General features: G+C 28.1%; 2 protein-coding genes across 2 annotated transcripts; both read left to right on the forward strand.

Annotated features, from left to right (window-relative positions):
* Positions 1-8,276: 8,276 nt before the first annotated feature.
* LOC145964628 (uncharacterized) lies at positions 8,277-12,075 on the forward strand. Its single transcript, XM_083087604.1, has 6 exons — positions 8,277-8,285; positions 8,537-8,812; positions 9,097-9,379; positions 9,724-10,057; positions 10,180-10,546; positions 11,249-12,075. Exons 1-6 carry the CDS (start codon positions 8,277-8,279, stop codon positions 11,837-11,839), a joined length of 1,860 nt encoding a protein of 619 aa, XP_082943730.1. The 3' UTR covers positions 11,840-12,075.
* Positions 12,076-13,843: 1,768 nt separating this feature from the next.
* On the forward strand, positions 13,844-19,055 carry LOC145964629 (uncharacterized). Its single transcript, XM_083087605.1, has 7 exons — positions 13,844-13,853; positions 14,137-14,210; positions 14,449-14,724; positions 15,483-15,765; positions 15,959-16,292; positions 16,711-17,077; positions 18,392-19,055. The coding sequence occupies exons 1-7, from the start codon at positions 13,844-13,846 to the stop codon at positions 19,043-19,045; spliced, it is 1,998 nt and encodes a 665-aa protein (XP_082943731.1). The 3' UTR covers positions 19,046-19,055.
* Positions 19,056-19,394: the final 339 nt, after the last annotated feature.

The raw sequence follows: 19,394 nt of genomic DNA on the forward strand, positions 1-19,394 counted from the left end.
ATTTATAAGAATAAAAAAATATTCAATAGTATTAATAGAATTGTATAAAAATATTTTATTATTGCTTCTGTGAGATAATTTTCTTATTATTACAAAATACATATCATTTTTTTTTATTATAAAAGAAGAAAAATCAAACTATATAATTTTTGTTTATAATAGTAAAAATTGTTTCTTAGATATATATGAACTCTTAGATATAAATGACACTTATATAGAAAATAAAATTATATAATTCATAAAAAGAGAAATGCAAATTATATTATTGCAATGAATGTAGAATTAAACAATGCAGAACGAACGAAGTCAAATTGCTTTCAATCTATTTCTTCGTTAGGCTGATTGTTGATAGTTAACTCACTTATTACACCGAGATATTCATTTATATATCACGTCACATACGTCGAAGAAGGATACTACTATAGATATATATTTTTTCCGATATTATAATATTCTTATATAATAATAGCTCTTATTATATTCAGAATGTTAATTTATCTTTCTATTCAAATGAAACGTATAAAAAACCACATTATTATATAATATAACCATGTTATATATATTATAAAAATTAAAATTTAACACATAAAATTGAACACACTCAAATGAAAAAGAAATTTTAAGCGAAAACGGATGTTGAAAAAATGAATTCTAAAGAATAATTATTCTCAAGGAACAGATTAATAATTCTATTAAGATTTTTTTGAAGGTATTTTGGATGTAACAATTTAAACACTCTGTCTACCAAGCCAAAAATAATGTCCTTTTTATGCTAGAACCGAGTGTTGTGAATGAAAAGCCAGGAAAATCGCGCGCGTTTTAGTCAAATTCAATAAAATCTTCTTTAATCATAATGGTCACGTTTAAAAAATTGATAACATTATTTTTTCCTATCGTAAATTGAAGTTTTTTCGATTGTAAATTGAAATTTGTAATGGAAGAAGTTAAATATGTTTAATATAGTATATGTTTAATATAGTGAAAAGAAAAGAAGTTAAAATGAAAAGAAAGGGGAGCAGCAAGTATCATCAACATCCAAAATAAAAAGGGAGTAGAAGAGCAACCTAGAAATAGCTTGCTCTTCAAGGTCTTAAAGAAGCAAATCCACCATGACAGGAGAGAGAAGAGAACCCATCGGTATATCGAAAGACGGTCATTTATATATTTTGTCCTTGAATTTAAAAAACTAGAATATAGCACTAAGCGTATGCCAATGATAAATTCGGAATAAAGAATTTCAATATTCTTATTAATGAGATGCTTCCGTTTTCCAATATCCCTAAAGGCAAGTCCCAATGGGACATTCGTAAAGAGCGAAACCACATGAAGAAAAATGAGCTTGTATTGTGCATCTATAAATTGGCTTAATAATTTATTTACGAGGCCAATTATATAAAGAACCGTATTATAAAATTAAAATATAGTACACACATACACACTGGCGATTATCTGAATACAATCGATCAATTATGTAAATAATATAAAAGCAATAATATAAAAACGTTCGTGTGATACGCTTAACATTCCTTTATTTTTCACTGGAACAGCAATGTTAGCAGACCTTCTCTCTGTAAAAAAGATTTTATTCTAAAGAGTTTAATATTGTATTATTATGCAGTAAAATATTCGAAAGAATGTCAAACGTGTCTCTCTGTGTTCTCTTCTCGTTATTAATTATAGGCATATTTTCTCTCGCCATTAATAATAAAGTTACATCGTCAGACGAACAGCCTTCCTATACAGATTTAGTTGCATCAGTAAGTTAATTTTTGGAGAATATATTTGAGATAAAAAACTGAAATATTTTTATTTATTAAAAAAACGATTCTACCCGCATCTTGCTCATTTATTATTGTATATTATTATAACAAATTACATTCATGACAATATTATTTTAAACTTGCTGAAAAACAGTTATTTCTTTTTTATTTGTAAATACATATAAAAATTATCTCGAAACATTTTCTGTCTATTATTGTAATCTTATATTAATTTCATAGGTATTCATTTTAATGAGATGTCGACCAATGGAATACCAATTGACTTTAGTGCTGGGTGGAGATTATAATGAATTTTTAGTACAATCACATATCAATATGATACCCGTAGTGCTGATAGATGAAACGTATCCTCGATTTGATGTCCTCCAGAACTTTACCTTGACAAGATACTCCTATCTAATGTTCAAGAATTACAATTTCATCCATTTTCTTCGAAAGGCGCATCGTTTCGTGCTAGTGATATCTTCTCAACCTCTCTTGCGAGCTCTGTTACAGGTAAATAATAGTAAAACAATGTAATAAATATATAATTTTATGAAAAAACATGTATTATATCAGATGCCAGAACTGATGATACGAACAAGAAGGAGGTTGATTCTATATAAAAAAATAAATCAAAAATATATAATAAAATTTTATTATATGAGGCTTTGTTTTCCAGAAAAATAAATTTGATATTTAGACACAGGTGCACTTAATTCTCTTTGGTCTCAATGGTTAAACCTCTCTTATTTCTACTCGTATTTGTATTTTTTTTGTATCAGTTTTGACTGCTTACCTTTGTCCATGATGATAATTTGTTTTATTTTTCCTCCTCTTAATGTCTTTATTTTAATCTTAGCAGTTAAATATTAATATATTTTGGCAATTTAATATAAAATAAAAACTTATATATGTATATACGTATATTTTTTACGAATCTATTTGAAGTTATAAAAATTAATTTGAAAAAATTTTTTTTTTATTTTTGATTTACAACTTAAAAAAGAAGTTCTTTTTATCCAACCATATTTGCATAAATCTTTGTTTATCATTTGTGAGCCGCATAATTTTCAAAACGCATTTACTATAAACAATAGATTAAATTACAAGAATGCGAAAGATATCAATATTAATAATTGATTAATTGAATAATATTATTCAATTTTTTTTAGTAAATAAAAATAATAATTTTATTATTGTATTATTTTTTTTCTCCACATAGAGAGCAAAAGATTCGCCATGGGCGAATCCAGAAGGATTTTATATTCTTGTCGATAAACAGACCGAAATTCGAGGTTGTATAAATGCTCGCTCATATCTCTGGACGGCATGGGAATATGATTTGCTCTCGGTCATATTCATATGCGTCGATCCAAACGATGGAATCGTTCTTTACACGTTTAATCCGTATTCGAACAGTACTCCAGATAACTGGTACGAAGTAGGACATGTCAAAGGGCGAGCGGGTCATCCTTGGATAATATTGAAAAAAAAATTCATAAATGGTATCACTTTCTTCTTTGTTTTTAAATTACTTATCAATTAATATAAATTCTTAATGTAAAATGAAATTAAATTTATCTATTATCTGTTTTAATATTTATATATAAATATTTTAAAAATTATCAAAAGGAATACTCTCTTTTTTTTAAACATTACAATAATACATTATTAATAAAACATTATTTTTGCATAAATTTTTCCTTAAAAAAATGTATCAAAATTTGAACACTTTTCACTTCTATGTTTAGATAGCGATATATGTATAGATCTGGATTTTGATAAAACGACCACTCTGAACGGATATCAAATTCGATTAAATGCCATTGAGGTGCAACCATTTATCAAAATCAATTTGAGTTTACCAAAACAAGAAATATTTCGCGGTGACAGTAGTGAGATCATTAAAATACTTTTTAATAAGTTGAACGCAAACCTCAAGATTACCATCCTCCCTAAAGACGTTTATTCCTTGGGCAGTATAGGACCGAATGGTACTTATGATGGTTTAATAGCCGCCCTGAGCGACAGCAAAGTAGATATTACTATGAATGCAAGATCTTTGTTTATATTGTGGAAGGTCAGGTATGTATCAATATTTTAAAAAAATAAAGAATAATTTATTATTAATTCTTTTTCTATTATTTATTATTAATTCTTAAGAGAATTCCTTAAAAATTCTTCCTTAAGAATTCTTTAAGGATCTAACTACATAAATCTTATAAACTTTATACATTATATAGTTTTGTATCCATAAGACAATCAAATATATGTGTGTGTGTGATACTATATATGTATAATATTCTTGTAGTGAATATTTGTTAAGTTTTAACTCTTATTGCATTGTCATATCTTCTTTCACAAGGTAATAACTAAATATTTAAATATAAATAATAAATAGCTAATTGAGAGAAGAAACTTTTTCTTCTATGTATTGCATAATAAAACTCCATAGACGAGATTAAAAAAGTATAATATTTTATTCATTTTCAGATACACATATCCCCATATGAGATCTGGAATTTGCGTTATAGCGCAACCAAAGAAACCAATTTCCGAATTTATCAAAATAGTAACTTTTCTGTCGCCGGAAGTAATGGTGGGAGTAATCGCGATGTGTTTGTTAACTTACATAATTTTTATGAAAAACGTGGGATATATAAAGGCTGGACTAGAGGTGATAAGACTTGTGATCTGCATAGGATTTTTACATTTGCCCAAAATGGATTCCACAAGGATCTTCATATGCATGGCGTTGATTTTATTCCTTAATATAAATGCTCTCTTCCAAAGTCACTTGTCCTCTTTGCTCACCGTGCCGGCTTATTATCGCGACATCGACAGCATACAAAGTCTCAAGGTAGAAAATCATTTTATCTTCCCTAGATTTATATTTCAATTCGATTATTTCATAAACAATTAAAGGTACGAAGAAATTGTTCCTTAGTTATTTTATTTAGAAACTGATGTTATATATCTATGTAGTGTAATTAGTTTTTTATAAGTGAAAATATAGTAGAAATTTTAAAAAGTTAATTTTATTTTTCTAAATTATATTTTCTATCTTTAGTATAATTGTTGAAATAAATTCAGTAACTTAATAATTAAAGATTATTCAAGAATATTAAAAATTGTAAATTAATGAAATTCTTTTTAAAGCCAAATGATACTAAATTAGAGTTATTATATCTATTTAGACATATTGGAAACGTAAAAGGATATTTACTGAGATTTAATAAGAGAGTTGTTTAATTTGCAATCTTCCATAATTTTAGATAACTTTTTTATTACGCTATTGTTTTGACAAGCGCTATCACATATAAAAATAAAAAAAAATGTAACGTTAACAAAAATTAAATTGATTTTAAAATTTTTTTTATATTAACACTTTTAAACAAATATTCAGTAACGTTATTATTATAACGTTATACATTCCAACAATTTTTACATGAACTTATAATATTTCGTATCTTTAATTACCTGTAAAATAATATCCATATTTGTTTAAATCAGACACAGCGCATATTATGGAGCAAATAAAATGTTTTTGTAAACTTTACAAAATATGTACTTTATAAAATCCTCTTATCATTTAGAAACGTCTTTGTTATATTATGCATAAATCACAATATTTATTTTAAAGTAAAGCAGTTGCTATATTTGAATTTCAATCATAAGTTTATAATAAAATGATATGGACTTAATAATATTTTAACATATAAGTGAGAAATGTTAATTTTTTTTAATTGATTCTTTTTTTAGGATGCCGGTTATGCTATACATGGACCGAAGGATTTCAAGAATGAGATTGGCGATTCTGTATTCCAATCGCGCTACAAAGTAGTTACTTACAAGGATTGCAAGGAACATGTTGAAAATTCGTCGACCGCCGTATGCGTCGGCGACTGCTACCATTTGTATTACAGGATCAAGGGTCAAGATCTTATTAGATCAAGAATACTACGTCCGATGATACGATCGTATGTCACTCGCGAGAATTGGCCGTTATACAATCGCGCGAATGATATTATACAGCGGATGATGCAGGCTGGTTTCATTAAGAAAGCTCAAGATGAGATTCTCTGGGAAATAAATCGCGAGATAGAGATAAGAACCGCTTTAACGAAAAAAAACTTCAATGTAATGTTGCTAAAGCAGCTAACATTCAGTTTTTATATTCTTGGATTTGGATACGCTTGTGCAATTATAATCTTTGTGCTGGAGATGGCAACCGATTGTTCTACGTTGTCGTACGTCAAAACTGAAAAGCGATCGGGAAGAGATTAATCTCAAAAAATTTTCGAGTTTAATCCTGAATTTCTCACAGAGAAATCAAGAGAATTAGAATATTTATATCGATGTCATAGGATAGACTGGATCGTTTAAATTTGAAGAGATGAAGAGAAACAAGTAGATGTTTTTAAGAAATAGCAAATATAAGATAATTGTATCTCATTAAATGATATAATTTGTTTTGTCCTTGGTGCGGTTTGTTATTTACATGTATTCTTCGACTCTTACTCTTCGTTAATCCTGCGAAATTACCATCTTACAGTCACCGCACATCATCGGTTTGCTATTTTTTTATCTTTATTGTACTATTAAAATAGAAGCTCATGAAAAAGAACAAAGCATTGAACAAATGTTATCTTATTGCAAGCGGTCGTGTCTTATCTTCATTTAGCATTTTTTTCTTTAAACTCTTTCGATTGGATAGAATTTATCGCATACCTTGAAAAATATAGCTTGCCAAATCGTCCGTCAAAAATGATATATAGCTCGTCGAAATCATCACAAGTAACAGGATTAAAGACGATGTCTGATGGATAACGCATCGTGTCCCTTGCACTTCTTAGATTAGCGTGTCCCAAGGAAACCGGTTCTCTCCACGAGAGAGTGCGGAACGGATTCTATTTAGATGCATAAACGGCAGTTAGTTGCACGAAACTGATTTCTCTCTTCCGAGACATCTTTCTCCGAGATGATGCGGAATCTACGGAATGAAAGGAACGCTCCTCCCACCTTCAGTCAATCATCTTCGTTTATCTCCATTTACTACGACGCACGAAAATGTCTTCTTATCTGTGATCATAAATTCATTTTACCGTCCGCTAAGTGGTCGCATTATCTGCGATCCATTTGCATCCATAATTCAGGGAGCGTAACATTCAGATGTAATTATATGTAATTATATCCCCACTAAAATGTGATGCTATATTATCTCCTTTTTATCAGAAACGGACGAAAAAAGGGGAAAATATGGCAATATGCGTACATGTCGCATTTGTCATTATACTATCACGCAATTACTGTGAGACTAATGGAACAACTACATTAAAAGCAATAAAAGAGAAATAACTCATGATCAGAAATATGTTGGAAAGATTTATTTCTGATCTAATCAGAAAAAGAATCGAACTTTTTAGAATCGAACTTTTTAGTAATGCAAGAAATTACACAATTATTTAAAATTGTTTAAATTATTTAAATTATTGAAAAAAAGATATAATAAATATTATCTGTATGTACACATTTATTCAGAATTATTATTTATACGATAAAAAATATTCAATACCATCAATAAAACTGAATAAAGATATTTTATTAAAGATATTTTATTATTAAATTTTAATATTACATATTCTGATAAAAAATATTATTATTATTACATACATAATTATAAAACATATATAATTTTTTTATTACAAAAGAAGAAAAATCAAAATCAAGCTCTTGCTCAGCAGTAAAAATCTTTTTTACTGCTGAGCAAGAGCTTGATTTTGCTTTTGGATATATAATTAAATAATATGCATATATACGCAGAAAATAATTCATAAAAAGAGAAATATGCAAATTATATTATTGCAACGAATGCGGAACTAAACAATGCAAAAAGAGCGAAATCAAATACTTTTCAATCCTTCCATCGTATTAGACTCTATTGTTAATGATTAATAGTTATTATATCGACATATTTATTTATTATATCACATCACATACGTCGAAGAAAGATACTATAGATATATTTCTTCCGATGTTATAATATTCTTTTGTAATCATAGTTTATCACATAGTTTAGAATGTTAAGTTATCTTTCTACCCAAATTTATGAAAATAGAAAAACTATTATATTAAAATATAACTGTATTATATATATATATATATATATATATATATATATATATAATAAAAATTAAAATGGCATATGCATATATATGCGCGCTTATCTGAATATAATCCATCAATTACATTAAAAAGCACTATAGTGAGATCACACGCCTGACATTCGATCATTTTTCATTGGAACAGCATGCTGTTAGCAGACTCATTCTCTGTAAGAAACATTTTATTGTAAGGAGTTTAATATTGCATTATTATACAGCAATTTTCGAAAGTATGTCGAACGTATCTCTCTGTGTTCTCTTCTCATTATTAATTGTATGCATATTTCCTATCGCTATTACTAATAATGTTACATCGTCAGTCGAACAACCTTCCTATACAGATTTAATCATGGCATCGGTAAGTTAATTTTCCGAAAATATATTTGAGATAAAAAACCGAAATATTTTTATATATTATAAAAACAACTCTACCGCGCACATCTTTTATTTTATTGTATATAATTATAACAAATTTCATATATATATCACAATATTTTTTTGAACTTTTAAAAAAAAACTATTTGTTTTTTATTTGTAAGTAAAAAATACATAAAAAATTACCTTAAAACATTTTCTCTCTATTATTGTAATCTTATATTAACTTTATAGATATTTATTTTAATGAGATGTCGACCAACGGAATCTGAATTGACTTTAGTGCTGGGCGGAGACTATAATGAATTTCTTAGGCAATCGTATTTCGATACAGTACCCATAGCGCTGATAGATGAAACGAATTCTCGATTTAATGCACTCCAGAAATTTACCCTAACAAGATACTCCTTCTTAATGTATATGAGTTATAATTTCACCCCTTTTCTTCGAAAGGCGCAACGTTTCGTTCTAGTGACATCTTCTCAACCCCTCTTGCGAGTTCTCTTACAGGTAAATAATAATGAAACAGTGTAATAAACACATAAACGAAAAACATATACACTACTCAACAAAATTATCGCATAGATAATTTCACGCCAAAATTTCGATAAATTCAAATAAGTATAACTCCGCCAAAAATTGTCGTATTTGAAAAATTCTTATTTCATTTATAAGCTTGATAGTTTGACACTCTCTACGGGGTGCAATGAATTTTTATCGCAAATCCCTGTAAATATGATCCCTGCTAATCACAATAAATAATTTTATCTTATTACTCTTTTTTCTCCACATAGAGAGCAAAAGACTCTCCATGGGCGAATTCAGAAGCATTTTATATCCTAATCGATAAGCATACTGAGACTCGAGGCTGTATAAATGCACGTTCATATCTTTGGACAGCTTGGGAATATGACTTGCTCTCGGTCATATTCATATGCATCGATCCAGACGATGGAATTGTTCTTTACACGTTTAATCCGTATTCAAACAGTACGCCAGGCAAATGGTACGAGGTAGGAAATGTCAAAGGGCGAGCGGGCCACCCTTGGATAATATTGAAGAGGAAATTCATACATGGTATCTCTCTTTCTTTCTATCTTACTCTCTTCTTTTTTTCATCTAAGGAAACATATTAGTATGCTAATTAATTTTTAATTAAAATAAAATAAATCTTAATAAACATATGAAATATATAAAATAATCTTAATAAAAATATGAAATTTAATTTATCTATTATCTGTTTTACTATTTTATATAAAAATTTAACTAAATTAAATTAATATAAATTATCAAAAAAATACTTTCTTTTTTTAAACATTACAATAATATATTATTAATAAAACATATTATTGAATTTGCGTGATCCTTAGAAAAATGTATCAAAATGCTACAAATGAACAGCTATCATTATACTTTTTTAGACAGCGATATATGCACAGATTTGGATTTTGATAAAACGACCACTCTGAACAGATACCAAATTCGATTAAATGCCGTTGAGATCGAACCGTTTATTAAAATCAATTTGAGTTTACCGAAACAAGAAATATTTCGCGGTGACAACAGTGAGATCGTTAAAATATTTTTAAATAAACTAAACGCAAGCCTTGAGATCACCATCCTCGATAGGGACATCTATTCATTGAGCGGTATAGGACCAAATGGTACTTTTCAAGGTTTGATGGCCCCTGTGAGCGACAACAGAATAGATATTGCAATGAATACGAGACCTTTGCTTACATCGTGGAAGATCAAGTATGTCTTAATATTTTTCAAGAAATTAAAAAATAATTTATATATTAATTCTTTAAGAGGATTCTTCAAGAATCTTTCTTTAAGAACTCTATAAAAAGGAATAATATATTATTTATTTTCAGACATACATATCCCCATATAAAATCGGGAATTTGTGTGATTGCACAACCAAAGAAACCGATCTCCGAATTCATCAAGATAGTAACCTTTCTGTCACCGGAAGTAATGATGGGAATAATCGCAATATGCTTGTTAACTTATGTAATTTTTGTGAAAAACGTGGGATATGTAAAAGCTGGGCTAGAGGTGATAAGACTTGTGGTCTGCGTAGGATTTTTACATTCGCCTAAAATCGATTCCAAAAGAATCTTCATATGTATGGTGTTGATTTTATTCCTTAATATAAATGCTCTCTTCCAAAGTCACTTGTCATGTTTGCTTACTGTGCCGGTCTATTATCGCGATATCGACAGCATACAAAGTCTCAAGGTAATTGAAAAATCTCATTTTTCACACACACACACACACACACATTTTTCCTTATTAAATTCATACTTCAAATCTCGCTAAATCAATAATAAATTATATATACATATATATATACACAAAGAATGTGTTTTAATTCTTCCTTGCGCTTCAATTACCTCGCTTTACTTGTTCTTATTTGCCAATTTTTAATTAATTTTTTAATTTACAATCTTCCATAATTTAAAATAATTTTTTCTTAAGTTATTGTTTTAATAAGCTATGACATTAAAATTAAAAATAATATAACATTCAAGAAAATTAATTGTGCCATTTGACTTTTAACTCTCTTTATATTAATATTATAATACTATTAAAAAATATTCAATAACGTTATCATATAACATTACCTTGCAACAATTTTTACATAAATTTATAATATTTCGTGTCTTTAATTGCCTGCAAAATAATATCCATATCTATTTAAATCAGACACGGTGCATATTATTGAGCAAATAAAAAGCTTTTGTAAATTAAAAAGAAAACATAATTCTTTTATCATTTAGAAATATCCTCTTTATGCATAAATTATAATATTTATTTTAAAATAAAGCAAGTGTTATATTTCAATTCCAATTACATTACAAGTTTATAATAAAATGTTATAAATTTAATAATATTTTGATACATAAATGACAAACGTTGATTCAATTGGTTTTTTTTTAGAATGCCGGTTACAGCTTATACGGACCGAAGATCTTCAAGAATATGATTAGCGGATTTGATCCTATACTCCAATCGCGCTATAAAGTTGCCACATATAAGGATTGCAAGGAGCATGTCGAGAATTCTTCGACCGCTGTGTGCGTCGGCGAGTGCTACCATTTATACTACAGGATCAAGGATCAAGATCTTATTAAATCAAAAATGCTGCGTCCGATGATACAATCGTATGTCACCCGCGAGAATTGGCCGCTGTACCGTCGCGTAAACGACATTATACAACGAATGATGCAAGTTGGCTTGATTAAGAAAGCTCGAAATGATATTCTCTGGGAAATAAAACGTGAGAGAAAACGAAGTATCGCTATAACGAAGAAAGGCTTTAATGTAATGTTGCTAAAGCAACTAACGTTCAGTTTTTATATTCTTGGATTTGGATACGTTTGTGCCATTATAATCTTTGCGCTGGAGATGGCGATCGGTGGTTCTGTTCCCGTATGTCAAAACTGGAAAACGATCGGGAAGAAAGAAAAAAAGAATACGAGAAAGAAAAAAAATTTGAAACTAATAGTAAACTTTCGACATTGGCATTAAAAACTGAATTTTCTTGGAATTTAAATGATTATTGTAACTTAGATAAACGAGAGACATTCAGAAGAAACAATGCATATCTGAATCATGTATCATCAAAAAACGAAAATCAACAATGTGACAAAGCATTAACTTGTATACTTCTGAGTTTAATCTTGAATTCCTTATAGATCATGAGAATTAGCAGAATATTTATGACGAAGTCACAGAATAGATTAAAAATCAGGAAAAAAGAAAAAGGTGCAGATCAGATGTATTGCTATTTGCTTTTTATGTTTCGTTTCTCGTATATGACGTTTTTGTTTCTTTGATATTTCTGTCGGAGTTAAATCAATTATACATTAAAACAAACTGCGAAAAGTAAAAAAAAGCAGAAAGAAGAAGAAAGATGATAAATGGACAAATAGATGAGCGAAGGGTGTCGATGATACAAAAGTATCTCCTTTTAGTCAATATTTTATTTATTTCTCTATTTTCGTTTAAACAATTTGTTCCGGAAGAGTCCCCGTAAAATAAATATGATATAATAAATATGTTCTTTTTCCAGCATATTATAATTTATCATGTACACGGTGATGATATTAATAATAAATAAATATTAATAATAATTAAGAGCCCTAAATATAATAATATAGTAACCAATATAATCAATAATAATTATAATAATAATAATAACGTTAATCTATAAGGCGCAAACATAAACAAAAGTATAGAATACACATTCTGGTGAAACCGTCTTTGTTAAATGACAGCATTTGTATTACTGTATGTAACGCATTTATAGACCATTTATGAACCGCATATATACACCAACATCCTCTCTCATCTGTTTTTCACTTTATTTTAACTTATTAAAAGGTGTCCTCGCTTCAACTCTCCCCTCAATCCGTTTATAAGTTGAGATTACTATAAAATAGATAAAAAAAGCTCTGTTTTACAAAATATCTCGCAAACATATATATATATATATATATATATATATATATATATATATATATATATATATTGCACTATGTTATTAACTATTTCGAAAAGATATTATTTCGCTTTCGTGTGTCCATAATTCAGAGAGAGCGTAATATTCAGATGTATAATTATATTCCCAAGTGTTATGCTATATTATCTACTTTTATCAGAAACAAATGAAAATGCGAAAGTATGAATATGTGGAAATCACATTTATCATTACACTATCACGCAATTACTGTGAAAATAATGGACAACTACATTAGTGGAATAAAAAGGAAACAACTCATGATCAAAATGTATTCGAAATATTTACGAATTTTTTGGAAATATTTACAAATTAAATTTGGAAATATTTTCTAAACTAATCAGAAAAAAACGAACTTTATAATAATTATAAAACTTTTATAATAATGCGAGAAATTACTCAATTATTTAAAAAAAGAGATATTACAAAAAATGTTATACACACACACACACACACACACACACACACACACACACACATATACATACATACACATATTTCAAAATTATTATTTATAAGAATAAAAAATATTTAATAGCATCAATAAAAATGAATAAAGATATCTTATTATTGTTTCTGATGATATTATTATTATTATAAATAATAATTTTCGTATTACAAAAAAGAAGGAAGATCAAAATCAAACTATACAACTCTTGTTCAATAATAAAAATTCTTTTATATATATATATATATATATATATATATATATATTTCAAATAAATAATATGCATATGTAAAAAATAACTCGTAAAAAGAAAAATGACAAATTATATTATTGCAGGATTAAACAATACAGAACGGGCGAAGTCAAATGTCTTTCAATCTGCTCCATCGTATTAGACTTATCGATGGTTGACCCGCTTATTATACGGACATATTAATTTATTATATTACGTCACATACGTCGAAGAACCATATTATCATAGATATACTTCTTCCGATATTATAATATTCTTTTGTAATCATAGCTTGTCACACAATTTAGAACATTAAGTTATCTTTCTACCCAAATGGATGAAGGTATAAAATATAAAGTATTATAAAAATTAAAATATGGCACATACACATATACATGCGCTTATCTGAATACAGTCGATCAATTGTGTAAATATTATAAAAGCACAATCCCCTAAGATATGCCTGACATTCAATCGTTGTTCATCGGAACAACAATATTAGCAGATCTTCTCTCTGTAAAAAAAATTTTATTCTAAAGAGTTTAATATTGTACTATTAGGCAGTAAAATTTTCGCAAGTATGTCAAACGTGTCTCTCTGTGTTCTCTTCTCATTATTAATTGTAGGCATATTTCCTCTCACTATTAATAATAATGTTGCATCGTCAGACGAACCATCTTATACAGATTTAGTCGCATCGGTAAGTTAATTTTCAAGAATATATTTGAGATAAAAACTGAAATATTTTTATTTATTATAAAAACGACTCTGCCCGCGTTATCATACACGTTTATTATTGTATATTATTATAATAAATATGAACAATATTATTTTAAACTTGTTGAAAAACGGTTATTTCTTGTTTATTTGTAAATACATATAAAAATTATCTCAAAACGTTCTGTTTCTATTATTGTAATTTTATATTAATTTTATAGGTATTTATTTTAATGAGATGTCTACCAACGGAATCTCATTTGACTTTAGTGCTGGGCGGAGATTATAATGAATTTCTTGTACAATCACATATCAATATGATACCCGTAGTGCTGATAGATGAAACATATCCTCGATTTGATGTCCTCCAGAAATTTACCTCGACACGATATTCTTATCAAAAGTTCACGAATTACAATTTCAACCATTTTCTTCGAAAGGCGCATCGTTTCGTGTTAGTGACATCTTCTCAACCCCTCTTGCGAGCTCTGTTACAGGTAAATAATAGTAAAACAGCGTAATATATAAATATATAACTTTATGAAAAAACGTGTATTATATCGGATGTCAAAATTGATGGTACAAACAAGAAGGAGGTGGGTCTATATGAAAAAATAAGTCAAATAAGGAACATATATAATAAAATTTTACTATATAAGGCTTTGTTTTAAAGAAAAACAAATTCGATATTCAGATATGCGTGCACTTAATTATATTTGACTAATTTGTATGTTATTTCTACACATATTTGTGTTTCTTTTATATCAGTTCTGACAGCTTGCCTTTGTCGATAATAATAATTTGTTTTGTTTCTCTATTTATATCTTTATTTCAAAAAATTTGGTAATTAAATATTCATACAGTTTGTATAGAAAATAAAAAGTTTTATACATATATATATATATATATATATATATATATATATATATATATAAAAGTTTTTATATTATGAATCTGTTTGTAGTCATAAAAATTATTCTGTAAAAGACTGTTTTCTTTTTCTATTTTTAATCATAACAACAAGAAATGAGTTTTTCAAATCTAACTCCATAATTACGCGAACCTTTGCTTATCATTTTTTGAGTATCAGAGTTTTTAAAACTCGTATCGCGTTTATTATACGTTTATTATTACAAAAGATTAAATTACAAGAATATGATAAATATCAACATTATAATTGATTAATTGAATAACAGTCTCAATTTTTTAGTACATAAAAATAATTTTATTGATTACGCTTTTGCTCCACATATAGAGAGCAAAAGATTCACCATGGGCGAATCCAGAAGCATTTTATGTCCTGGTCGATAAGCATACTGAAACTCGAGGCTGTATAAATGCACATTCATATCTCTGGACCGCTTGGGAATATGACTTGCTCTCGGTCATATTTATATGCATCGATCCAAACCATGGAATTGTTCTTTACACGTTTAATCCGTATTCGAACAATACGCCAGACAACTGGTACGAGGTAGGAAATGTCAAAGGGCGAGCGGGCCACCCTTGGATAATATTAAAGAGGAAATTTATACATGGTATATGGTGAAGTTTAATTTGTCTATTATTTGTTATATTATTTTAAATAAATACTTTCTATATAAATTAATAAGATATATACTCTCTTCTTGTAATTATTATGTAATGCATTATTAATAAAACATATTATTAATTTTGCGTGATCCTTAGAAAAATGTATCAAAAAGATTTAAACAGCTTTTATATTTTTAGACAGTGACATATGCATAAATCTGGATTTTGATAAAACGATCACTCTGAACAGATATCCAATTCGATTAAGTGCCATTGAGAAGGAACCGTTTATTAAAATCAATTTGAGTTTACCGAAACAAGATATATTTCGTGGTGACAACAGTGAGATCATTAAAATACTTTTAAATAATCTCAATGCAAGCCTCGAGATTACCATCCTCCATAAGGACCCTTATTCGTTGGGTGATAAAAGATCGAATGGCATTTTTGAAGGTTTGATAGCCTCTGTGGGAGACAGCAGAATAGATATTATGATGAATACAGTATCTTTGTTCGATTTGTGGAAGGTTAGGTAAGTTTCATTGTTTTTCAAGAAAATAAAAAATTATTTATATTAATTATTTAAAAATACTCCTCAAGGATTCTTCTTCAAGAATTTCTTAAGGATCTAACTAAATCTTATAAACTTTATACATTAAATAGATTTATATCCTTGAGACAGTCAAATGTACGTGATACTATATAATATTCTTAGAATGAATAATTGTTGAATCTTATCTCTTATTGCATTATTTATTACAACTCCTTTTACAGAATTATCAAAACTAAATATTTAAATATAAATAATAAATAGCTAATTATAGAAAGAGTGAGAATGTGAGAGAGAGAAAGAGAGAAAAGAGAGAAAGAGGAACTTTCTCTTTTATGTATTGCATAAATTAAAAGTCTTTAGACAAGAATGAAAAGTATAATATTTTATTTATTTTCAGATACACATATCCCCATTTGACATCAGGAATTTGCGTGATTGCGCAACCAAAGAAACCAGTCTCCGAAATCATTAAGATAGTAACCTTTCTGACGCCGGAAGTAATAATGGGAATAATCGCAATATGCTTGTTAACTTATGTAATTTTTGTGAAAAGCGTGGGATATATAAAAGCTGGGCTAGAGGTGATAAGACTTGTGGTCTGCGTAGGATTTTTACGTCCGCCCAAAATCGATTCCGCAAGGATCTTCATATGTATGGCGTTGATTTTATTCCTTAATATAAATGCTCTCTTCCAAAGTCACTTGTCATCTTTGCTCACCGTGCCAGTCTATTATCGCGACATCGACAGCATACAAAGTCTCAAGGTAATAGAAAAATCTCATTTTATTGTTTTTTTCTCCATAAATTCATACGTCAATTCTTTCGAAATTAATAATAAATTTTTTATGTATAATACGTCTTCAATCTTATTTAAATAAATATTTCAAATTATTTTATAAGCAATTAAAGATACGAAAAAATTGTCCTTAAGTTATTTTATTTAGAAACTCACGTTATACATCTATGTAATATAATTAGCTTTTTGTAAATAAAAATGTAGAAGAGATTTTGAAGTCAATTTTATTTTTTTAAAAGATATATTTTCTATTTTAATGAGATACTAATTGTTGAAATAAATTTAGTAACCTTCTAATTAAAGATTATTCAAAATTAAGATTGTGAATTAGTGAAATCCTTTTAAAAGCCAAACATATAGATACTACAAAATTAGAGTTATTATATCAAATTAAACATATTGGTAAACGTAAAAGGTTATTTATTAAAATTTAATGAGGATTATTTAATTTACATCCTTTTTATGATGTTATGATTATCATATGAATTTACAATAAAATTGTCATTATATGTTTTTCCGCTTTTCTACGCATTGCATCTACATTTTTTTACGAATAATAGATGCAAGAATTAAAAGCGTCTCAAAAATGACTCAAATAATTATTTGCGACATGTCTCAACTTCAGCTGTCAAAGCGGTCGATCAATATTATAATCATGAATGTGTCTATTATGCTAGGCTGTGCGAGATGAATAAATTATAATAGAATTAAATTTGATATTTATTTTTTTTAGAATATTTTAGAATATTTTGGAATGTGTTGAATGAAATAGAAATTACAATTGTATTAATAAAAAGTATTTAAATTAGTAATTAGAAATCAAATATATTTAACAAATTTTAATTGTAAATTAAAATAAGTAGCATAGTAGATACCTTTATGATTATAATATTCATAGGAGTATTTTTTTCAGTGGTCATTTTGCCGTGCCTGAGCGCGCGAAATCTCAATCCTGTTATTCGTAAGATCATTGCTTCCCGTTTAAAAACTACTATAGCCTTGACATTTTTTTATTAGGATATTTGTCTTGAAATGTTCTAAGACGTCTACCTTTAAGAAGAAGTTCGGTAGTCTTAGTATATATACAGCTATATATATACATGATGCTTTTATCATTTAGAAATACCTTTATATCATGCATAAATTACAATATTTATTTTAAAGTAAAGCAACTGCTATATTCCAATTCCAATTACAAGTTTATAATAAGATTTTATGAATTTAATAATATTTTAATATATAAGTGACAATGGTTAATTTTTTTGTTGGTTCTTTTTTTGAGGATGCCGGTTACACTTTATACGGACCGAAAATCTTCCAGAATAAGAATGGTGATCCTGTACTTCAATCACGTTACAAGGTGACCACGTATAAGGGTTGCATGGAACATGTCAAAAATTCGTCGATCGCCGTATGCGTCGGCGAGTGCCACCACTTGTACTACAGGATCAAGGGTCAAAATCTTATTAAATCAAGAATGCTGCGTCCTCTGTTACAATCATATGTCACCCGCGAGAATTGGCCGCTTTACAACCGCGTGAATGATATTATACAGAGGATGATGCAGGCTGGCTTGATTAAGAAAGCTCAAGATGAGGCTCTCTGGGAAATAAAACACGAGGAAAATAGAAAAACCATTTTAACGAAGAAAAGCTTTAATGTAATGTCGCTAAAGCAGCTAGCATTCAGTTTTTATATTCTTGGAATTGGATATGCTTGTGCCATTATAATCTTTATGCTGGAGATGGCAATCGGTGGTTTTGTTCCCATATGTCGAAAGTGGAAAGCGATCAGAAAGGGAGAAAAGAAAAATAGAAGAAAGAAAAAAGAATCTGGAAAAAACAGTAAACTTTCGATATCGGCATTAAAAACCGACTTGCAATTTAAGAGATTGTATAAACGACAAATATTTAGTGAAGAAACAATGCATATCTAAATCATGCACATCAACAGAGAATGAAAATCAAAAATGATGTGTGTCACATGAAACCTGATGATGTGTAAAACCTATTGTCGACATGTTACTCGCTTCCGTGTGTCCATAATTCGGAGAGCGTAACATTCAGATGTATAATTATATTCCCATTAAAATGTTATCTATTATCAGCTTTTATCAGAAACAGACGAAAATGCGAAAGTATGATATACAATATGAGCGAATCGTGTATTTCACATTATCACAATATCTCATAATTACTGTGAAAATAATAAAACATTTACATTAGTACAATAAAAGACAAATAACTCATGATTATATGTACAAATATTAGAAATATTTACTTCTA

Source organism: Camponotus vicinus, unplaced genomic scaffold, assembly GCF_025532165.1.
Source record: "Camponotus vicinus isolate PSW18456_S1 unplaced genomic scaffold, iyCamVici1.0 SCAF_13, whole genome shotgun sequence".
NCBI lineage: Eukaryota > Metazoa > Arthropoda > Insecta > Hymenoptera > Formicidae > Camponotus > Camponotus vicinus.

Bases quoted from the DNA above. Each gene is read 5' to 3' on its own strand.
- LOC145964628 (XM_083087604.1), top strand. The intron at 8,813-9,096 runs GTAAATAATAAT...TTCTCCACATAG, and splicing joins TCTTGCGAGTTCTCTTACAG to AGAGCAAAAGACTCTCCATG. The intron at 10,058-10,179 runs GTATGTCTTAAT...ATTTATTTTCAG, and splicing joins CTTACATCGTGGAAGATCAA to ACATACATATCCCCATATAA.
- LOC145964629 (XM_083087605.1), top strand. The intron at 14,725-15,482 runs GTAAATAATAGT...CTCCACATATAG, and splicing joins TCTTGCGAGCTCTGTTACAG to AGAGCAAAAGATTCACCATG. The intron at 17,078-18,391 runs GTAATAGAAAAA...TCTTTTTTTGAG, and splicing joins ACAGCATACAAAGTCTCAAG to GATGCCGGTTACACTTTATA.